The sequence below is a fragment of the Neltuma alba genome, unplaced genomic scaffold (genome assembly GCF_004799145.2).
Source record: "Neltuma alba isolate B1F8T4 unplaced genomic scaffold, ASM479914v2 tig00001923_pilon, whole genome shotgun sequence".
NCBI classification, from domain to species: Eukaryota; Viridiplantae; Streptophyta; class Magnoliopsida; order Fabales; family Fabaceae; genus Neltuma; species Neltuma alba.
Window position 1 is genome coordinate 28,161 of NW_021632671.1, and position 9,504 is coordinate 37,664.

The following is a 9,504-nucleotide window of genomic DNA, read 5'->3' on the forward strand; positions in this document are numbered from 1 at the left end:
AATATAATTTTCCAGGCTTGAGGCTCTGGTGTTGTCACCAATCACAGATAAGCGCAAATGCCACCATAGCCATGAAAGAGACCTTAACGGTTGATTTTAATTAATATTTTCATTTTCTGTTGGCCTTACCTCCATTGAATTCCCATACCTTAACAAAAAGCAATTTGCTGATTTTTACGCTACCCCATCCATATCATATTTTTGTGATCTCAATGCCACACATTTCATTTTCACCATCTACTGCTACTCATCAACATATTATTATAATATATGAAAAATAAAATATCTAAAATTATTCTCTCTCTCCCTCTCCCCCCGTCTCTCTGTAATGAAAACACCATGAATTTACTATTACTAGCTAAAAAATTGTTCCTTTATATTCTTAAATCCCTGTTTATTGACAGGATGGATAAAGCATTGGAATTAATCCATTAACCCCAATTCATTCCATTTAAACAAAATCACTTAAAACTTGATTGCTATTCACCTTTGTTTATCATATATAGTAGCTCATGTGTGTTTAATATAAGAGTTAGATAACTAATTTAAAAAAAATTAAATAAATTAGTTAAGTTGGTTATTGATAACAAACGTGTTGACTTCTCTATACAACTGTATTCAATCATATATATATTGAAATTATCTTTAGATACAAACACCTTATAATCAATAGAGATATTCTAAAGAAAAATTATAAAGAAAGATAAAGTGGATTGAACTCTTATATTTAACATCAAATTCAATTTCTAATTAGTTTTTATATTAAGATAAAAAATAGCATATATATAATGACATCAAATTCATCATTATTATCAGAGGAAAATTAACGTGCAATACCACAAACAATTTAATTATAAAAAAGTCTTATAATAAGTGAGTAGTATACAATAACAAATTTCAGTGTAAAAAATAACAACAACTATATATGCTGCTATGTTGTTGTGGAATTGTTTAGTGACTAAATTAGTGGGTGGCATAGTGATTTTTCTTGTTATTAGATCAAATTTGAACATTATTAAGCCTAATTAAAATATTTCTTTTAATATAATTTTTTTAATTCTCAAAGTCATGACTTCATCAAACATTATTGAAATATTCATCTTATTTTTTCATTAATTCATATTTTGATGATATGGATCACTCTAACAAATAACCACTAATAATAATAATAATAATAATAATAATAATAATAATATATAATAATAATAATAATAATAATAAAATAATTGTTACAAGAAAAAACCTAAAAAATAATTTTAAAATTTTAAATTAGTATTGGTTATAGTACACTTGTAAAAAACTGATTATACTTGAAAAGCAAATGAGAATATATTTGGGAAAATGACAATAAAATACCACTTGAATTCCAAAAAGACAGATAAGGGACCTGAATAAGCAAAATGATAAATAGGGCATTGGATACCAATCTGGAATTCATATTTTTGGCCAAAAGACCAAAATGCCCTGATGAAATGGGGGAAGACCGAAAGCTGAAAATGAGAGAAAGGAGAGAGGAAGACCGACACAGTGAGAGAAAGGAGAGAGGAAGACCGACGCTGATGAAATGCGGGAAGAAAGAAAGAAGAATGTTGGAAATGCTATTATCTTACTCCTTCGCATCGCCATTCTGTAGAGATTGTTGATTTGGTGGGTTTTGGTTGTGGGAAAGAGGATTTGTAGTGAGCGAGGGAGTGAACCTGTGGGAAAGACGAAGCGGAAATCAGAAAACAATGGCAAGCAATTACGTAACGTAACTGCTGTCATATGCCTGCTGGTTTTTGGTAAATCCCATTACATGAATGGTAAATTTCACTATACATGTAGTTAATTATGAATTTTACAAAATACATATTGTGATTTACAACTTTTGTAGTGAAAGTGACTACTTTGTTAATGGGTTTTGCAACCTGTTTTCAGGAGATAAACAACTTGTTTGTAAAAACTAATAAAAGTGACAACTTTTGTAATCACATTGAATTAACTGGTTGCAAAAGCCATTTAAGAAGTGGTCATTTTCACTATAAAAGTTGTAAATATCACTGTGTGTTTTGTAAAATTCAGCGTCAAATTTTATTGATTTTTAGAAACAAGTTGCTCATCCCCTGAAAAGAGGTTGCAAAACTCATTTAAGAAGTGGTAATTTTCACTAAAAAAGTTGTAAATATTACTCTGTGTTTTGTAAAATTCAGCATGAAATTTTATTGGTTTTTAGAAACAAGTTGTCAATCCCTTGAAAAGAGGTTACAAAACTCATTTAAGAAGTGGTCATTTTCACTATAAAAGTTGTAAATATCACTGTGTGTTTTGTAAAATTCAGCGTCAAATTTTATTGATTTTTAGAAACAAGTTGCTCATCCCCTGAAAAGAGGTTGCAAAACTCATTTAAGAAGTGATAATTTTCACTACAAAAGTTGTAAATATCACTGTGTGTTTTGTAAAATTCAGCATGGAATTTTATTGGTTTTTAGAAACAAGTTGCCAATCCCTTGAAAAGAGGTTGCAAAACTCATTTAAGAAGTGGTAATTTTCACTACAAAAGTTGTAAATATCACTCTATGTTTTGTAAAATTCAGCATGGAATTTTATTGGTTTTTAGAAACAAGTTGCCAATTCCTTAAAAAGAGGTTGCAAAACTCATTTAAGAAGTGGTAATTTTCACTACGAAAGTTGTAAATCTCACTATGTGTTTTGTCAAATTTAGTAGGAAATTTTATTAGTTTTTAGAAACAAGCTGCCCATCCCCTGAAAACAAGTTACAAAACCCATTGAATAAGTGGTTATTTTTACTACGGAAGTTGTAAATCCCACTATACGTTTTGTCAAATTTAGCGTGAAATTTTATTAGTTTTTACAAACAAGTTGTTTATCTCCTGAAAACAGGTTGCAAAACCCATTAACAAAGTAGTCACTTTCACTACAAAAGTTGTAAATCACAATATGTATTTTGTAAAATTCATAATTAACTACATGTATAGTGAAATTTACCATTCACGTAATGGGATTTACCAAAAACCAACAGGCATATGACAGCAGTTACGTTACGTAATTGCTTGCCATTGTTTTCTGATTTCCGCTTCGTCTTTCCCACAGGTTCACTCCCTCGCTCACTACAAATCCTCTTTCCCACAACCAAAACCCACCAAATCAACAATCTCTACAGAATGGTGATGCGAAGAATTTAGTTTCGTCAACTGGAGGGGGTTCGGTTTCGTGGAGTGGAGGGATTGGTTTCATCGAGTAGAGGGATTCGGTTTCACTGAGGGGAGGGATTAGTTTCACCGAGTAGATGGATTGGTTTCGCCAAGTGGGGGCAGTTTCTCTTTCGCCGAGTGGGGGGAATTGCTTTCGCTGGGAGTAGGCGAACACAATAAGGGCAATTCAATCTTTAGGCCAAAAATCAAAATTCCAGATTGGTACCTGATGCCTTCTTTGTCATTTTGCTTATTCAGGTCCCTTATCTGTCTTTTTAGAATTCAAATGGTATTTTAGTGTCATTTTCCCAATATATTTTTATAATAGTTTTTTATTTAAAATTTTAAAATGCAACGGTAATTTTTGTTGTTGAGATTTTCTCATTCATGACACGTGCTTGTGCAAGTACTACGGCCCACGCAAAGCCATATATAGCGTTAGAGCGCAGTAGAGCCAACCAGCAATCATCTCTCACTGCTCCCTCGCTGGTCTCAGCAATTATCGATGCTTCCAAAATCCAAATACATTACCACCAGACGAAGCGAAGCTTTATAACCACATTCATATTCACAATATTCAACACGATATCTCCATTTTTTCCCTGTTTCTTCGCACTGAAGAAAAATCTGAAGCACTGCGATTGGCGGTGGTTGTTGGATTCATATAATGGGGGCGGGTGCTTCGAAGAACACGGATGGTGAGTTTAGTGGGAGTGATGAAGATGGGCAGCTGTACGTTTCGCTTAAGATGGAGAATCGTAAGCTTACAGGGGAGCTCGTTCCTCATGTCTTTGGTTCTCTTCCGCTTGTGGGCTCCTGGGACTCTTCAAGAGCAGTAATTTTGTTTTGAACCCTACTTTCTACATTTGCTGGATGAGTACTCGGGATTTAGTGTGATTTTGGTGGTCTAAACTTTTTTTTTTTGGTACCACATTCAGCTTTCTATGGAACGGGAATCGGTGTCAATGTGGGAGTTGAGCTTTGTTGTTCCACCCAATCATGGTAACATATTTTTTCCTCTTCGTCTTTAAGATGTAATAATTAATTATCATTCATTGACTCGATACGTTGTTATTATTTCTGGAAGCATTCAACAAAAATAAAACTTAATAAAACTGTATAGATAGCCAAGTTTTCTAAGCTAAATTGAACTGAAGAAACAGTTGTCTTATTCTGAGCGTAGCACTGTTGGATTTACTATGAGCAGAGAGCTGGCATTTTGGTGTCTTAAATTGTTTGAAGTTTAGTTTTAGTTAGCAAATCATTCAGAATTACCTCATCAAAGGGCTCTCTCTCGATTGTGCCTGATGCCTTTAATCTGTTTGGCATTTTCAGAAACTTTGGATTTCAAGTTCCTCTTGAAGCCTAACCACAGCAATTCACCTTGTATTGTTGAGGAGGGTCCAAATCGCCTGCTGATTAGGGGGACATTGCCGGAGGATACCAGGCTTGCTTTGTTTAGGCTTGAGAGTGCCGAAGTTCTTGAGTATGAAGTATTCGTTAAAGTAGATAGGGTTTCTCCGTTTGATCTTGCAGCTAGTTGGAGGGCCTATCAAGAAAATTTTCGTCCTTCATCCGTGCGTGGGATTCCTGATGTCAGCATAAATTCAGAGCCACAGACAGGCGGTGAGGTAGGATTACAATAGAGCTTCAGGTGGTATTTGGTACTTCACAACATTGTTTTTAATTCTTTGCCCCGCTGTTAGCTGTTAAGCACAATGTTTTTCTCAATGCAATGTATAAAATAGAATAGATGAGTCTAAAAAACTTGTATGAACTTGTAGAATTTCATTTGTGAGTTTCTGGTTGAAATTTTTATAATTTTTGACCAGCAAATCTTCATTTTACTCTATATCATTTGTTAAATCCTTGCAAGAAATGCAGTGTTTCTACATGTAAAATGGGTTATTGTCAAGTTTCAGGTGATAAGTCCTCAATAAAAACAGCCTTCATTTTTCAATTTATATTGCTTTTCTTTCTATTACATTACCTTGTCATGTGTCATATGTAAGTGATTATATGCCTTTCTATTTTTTAATAACACAGTTTTCCATACTAACCTTATGCTAAGTTAATGGCAAATGTGTTCTATGAAACACATGTTCATGGACCACTCTACTAAGGAATTTAATTTTCTTTTCAACTTTTTGCCCAGAATGGCTCTTTCGTGGGTCTGGATCTTGATCTTGAACATTATGTTGTCCCAGCTCCCTCTACTTTGAATTCAATTGCATATACAGCCAACATGACGGAGAATCCCAGATCACCAGTTGTTGGGTCTTGCAGCAGTACATATTCCATCAGGGATGTTGATGTTCCAGTTGATCGACCTGCAACTTCTAAGGTTTGACTTCCTTCATTCTAGTTCGCCCTTGGCTGAACCACTAAACCACAACAATTGGTTTCTCTTATCTGTATTTTAGAACATTGTTCTAAATGGACTATACGCTCTCTATAGTGTATGGTACAGATAACTACCTAACAATAATTCCAAAAAATCAATGCAAGAATATCTTGTCATCATTTTCCTTAAACCTGTGCTTTCACTGCAATGGATTTGTCAATAAAGTTGATATTCCTACTAGGGGATGGAGATTATTGTTCCAGACCCATCAATGGCGTGTCAAGGTTCTGGACCGGTTGAATCCAAGTCAGTGGGCACATATACATCACTACAAAAGCAAGATAGTCAGAGGGGATATTTTGTTGATAGGGGTGTTGGGTCCCCTAGACTTGTAAAATCCAGCTCTACAACTTTTACAACTAATATTAATCTGGAAACTGATACCAAGGTTTGTATGAATGATTTTTTCTGTTTGTTTTTAACTTTCTGTCCTCAAATTGAATGGTAGAGAACAAGATTTTGTAGTCTCAACTTGTGCCCAACTGATTGCTTCTGTATGCTTTCTTTTCAATGATAGAATTCAATGCCAGCAGCTGCTGGAGCTGTTGCAGCTGCAGCTGTGGCTGACCAGATGCTGGGTCCCAAGGAGGATAGACATTTAGCAATTATCCTGGTACTTACTAGCATGACTGGTTATCATGAATTTTAATAAGTTTTAGTGATTCTTCATCTATCTTGCTTCCCCCTTTAAGTTAGAGTTTTATGGGTATCTTGGAGTTTGAAAATGACTCAAAAAAAAAATTATATTTTCCTTTTGTAGTTCATCAAATTAATACATGTGACATTGAACAATTCTAACTTGAGATTCAGCTTCTCTAGTTTACAATGGGATTGGACTGCTAGTCTTCCTTTTAGGCAGTTCCTTTTCGAAGATTTCTTGTTCTCCTCTTTCGCATCTCCCTAAGTATTTAATAATTTTTTGTATAAAAAAATACAATGAATAGTTCTAACTCGTTGCTTTTACTTTAGGTGGGTTTGCCAGCTCGAGGTAAAACTTTTACTGCAGCAAAACTTACAAGATACCTTCGTTGGTTAGGTCATGATACCAAGCATTTCAATGTTGGGAAGGTTGCTGACATCTTTGACATGACTCTTCTTTGTACTCGGTAGTCTTTTGCTATGTCAAAATATCTCAGATATGAGAGTGACACACATTTCTATTTGATTGTTACAGTATCGCCGCCTTAAGCATGGAACTAATCAGGTAAACTCAATTTGCATAAAATTTGATTTGGTTACTTATAATTGAAATTTCATCTTCTGAAGTAATTCTTTATGCGTTCTTATAGATATGTTTGCCATTGATTAATTAATAAATTGAAAGAACTTACAATGACATGGGAATGGGCAAAGACTGAACACTAAACCTCTAAGTTAATTAAAGAAGCTCTTGCTATGTCAAAATCATTTGATCTAAAAGGTCATAAAAGCTCTAAGTTATATCTGTTATTTGACTAATTTTTTCACATGATCTATTGTAATTTGGTGGAGCATAAAATTTCCAATGTTGCTCTTTAGTGCTATTGTGAATGGTAGATCATCCGTTTTCCTTTCTGAGTAACTTAATTATTATAACCATACAATTTAACTTGTCATTCATGCTTTCACGAGCAATTCTTAATGCATGTCATATGCTTCGTTGCAGTCTGCTGACTTTTTTCGAGCTGACAATCCTGAAGGCATGGAGGCCCGCAATGAGGTAACTTTTGCCCAGTAGTTTGTTGCTTTGAGATCAAATTCAATGCAGAATATAATGGATAACTTCCATATATTTAGATCTTAATTTATTAGTTACAGTTGAACTTGGAATGGTCATGGTCCATGATTTTTTTTTTTTTTTTAAAACATCATGTTAGTGCTTCTATGATTGTTTATGATTTTTTTTAACATCTCTTGCTTTTTGATGAATGGCAAAAATTTCCGGATTGTAAAAAGTAGAATACAAAATCCTAATGGAAAATTCATGTTGATGGGCATCAAGTATAACGTATTCTTATTAAGGCTATGTTACCCTGCTCAAACTTGCTTCAAGCATTTGCTTTGGCATGGATGATTCTGGCATTGTACCATGTCCCTTTTTTTCTTTTGCGATTGCATTGTACCACGTCCTTTCCCTGTGCATAGTTTTTATGTATATGTGCTACCAGGTAGCAGCTTTGGCATTTGAAGATATGATATCTTGGATGCAAGAAGGTGGCCAGGTAAGCTATTCTTTTGACTTTTTCTACTATTACTTCTTTCCTGTTCTCTCCATCACTTTTGATTTTATTTTAGGTAGGGATATTTGATGCGACAAACAGTACCAAGAAGAGAAGAAACATGCTGATGAAATTGGCTGAAGGAAGATGCAAGGTACTGCAGTCACAAATGGACTTTGTTAAGAATTATCATATGAAATTTATACAGATAATCTTGATCTCTTCTGATGCATCTTTGCGTTTTTCTTGTAGATTATATTTCTGGAAACAATATGCAATGATGTAAACATAATAGAAAGAAATATACGTCTTAAAATTCAGCAAAGTCCTGACTATGCAGAAGAGTAAAATTTCTCTTAAAAACAGTGATATCTTCGTCTTGATTGCCATGAAATTACACCTAATTAATGTACTTTTGCAGGACAGATTTCGAAGCAGGGATAGAAGACTTTAAAAACCGTCTGGCCAATTATGAGAAGGCAAGTCTTTTGAATGCACTTTTATTAATTCTTAGAGAACTTTTCCTCATATAATTTAGATTTTTCATCGTCAGGTTTATGAACCTGTAGAAGAAGGATCTTACATTAAAATGATTGATATGGTCAGTGGGCATGGTGGGCATATACAAGTAAGATTAATTTTTCTTTCTGTTTTGAATCATATGCGTTGAACGTAGCCCTTTTATATTGCTGATTGTCAGGTCATCCTGTACCACAATTTGCCGATAAACATTTGTGTTCATATGGAGGCTGTACTTAAATAACTGGAATGTAATAGTAGAATGAAGAAATGAATTTAGGGGCTTCAACTTGAGCTCTGCTCCACACATCAAGACAATTTGTTATAATTTCTCTCTTTTGATGTAGGTGAACAATATCAGTGGCTACCTTCCTGGTCGGATTGTTTTCTTCTTGGTAAGTTCTTTCAAGAATGTGTTTGAATATCATCTATGGGTGTTTGGTTTGTGAACCTTTTTTAATTCCTAGAAAATAGCAGAATGTTTTGTAGAATCTTATAAGGAAACAACATGTCAAGGAATGTAAGCAACAGCTACAGAACCCCTTATTTTCATTTCTATTGGGGTGAGGTGGAAATGTTGGATTTTCATTAGTCAGAAATATATTTGAAACGTTAGAAGATTATTTTGTCCACCCTTATCTTAATAAACCCCCATAAAACTAATAAATGAAATTTCTTATTATCCTTAATATCTATGATGGATAATATAGGTTTTTAACAACTTGTGAAGCTGTGCTCGATAACTTGACATTTATTCAAGGGTTAAAGTATAATTTTGCCCTAAAAATATTTTCAAAGAAGCTATGGGCACCATAGAAAAATTGTGAAGCAATGCAGCACATAATTTTTCAAAACTGGTGTAATGTTGCCTTTTTTAACAGCCAACCTTGAGGTTAACATTGGGACTCAATGTTGACTACTAAAAAAGGGCTACATTGCACTAGTTTTGAAAGATTATGTGCTGCATTGCTCTGCAATTTTCTTTAGGGTGCCCATAGCTTTTCCAGTAATACTTTCGGAGTAAAAATTCAGTTTAACTTTTTATTTATGAACCATGCTCTTCTTACTGTGAACCTTCGTTCGTCTATTGCAGGTTAATACCCACCTCACACCACGCCCCATATTACTTACTAGGCATGGAGAAAGTCAGGACAATGTAAGAGGAAGAATTGGTGGAGATACTGCAGTGAGG

The 9,504-nt window shown here is 34.2% G+C and overlaps 1 protein-coding gene and 1 long non-coding RNA gene across 2 annotated transcripts; both read left to right on the top strand.

The window, feature by feature from the left end:
- Positions 1–3,720: 3,720 nt before the first annotated feature.
- Positions 3,721–8,556, top strand: LOC114714099 (6-phosphofructo-2-kinase/fructose-2,6-bisphosphatase-like). The gene is made up of 15 exons (XM_028898792.1): positions 3,721–4,026; positions 4,130–4,193; positions 4,527–4,822; positions 5,347–5,535; positions 5,777–5,983; positions 6,113–6,208; positions 6,565–6,663; positions 6,770–6,799; positions 7,241–7,294; positions 7,743–7,796; positions 7,870–7,947; positions 8,046–8,137; positions 8,215–8,272; positions 8,347–8,421; positions 8,494–8,556. Exons 1-15 carry the CDS (start codon positions 3,859–3,861, stop codon positions 8,554–8,556), a joined length of 1,623 nt encoding a protein of 540 aa, XP_028754625.1. The 5' UTR covers positions 3,721–3,858.
- A 103-nt stretch (positions 8,557–8,659) lies between these two features.
- LOC114714116 (uncharacterized) lies at positions 8,660–9,453 on the top strand. Its single transcript, XR_003737410.1, has 2 exons — positions 8,660–8,707; positions 9,406–9,453. It is a non-coding gene; the product is annotated as an uncharacterized LOC114714116 (long non-coding RNA).
- The last annotated feature ends 51 nt before the right edge of the window (positions 9,454–9,504 follow it).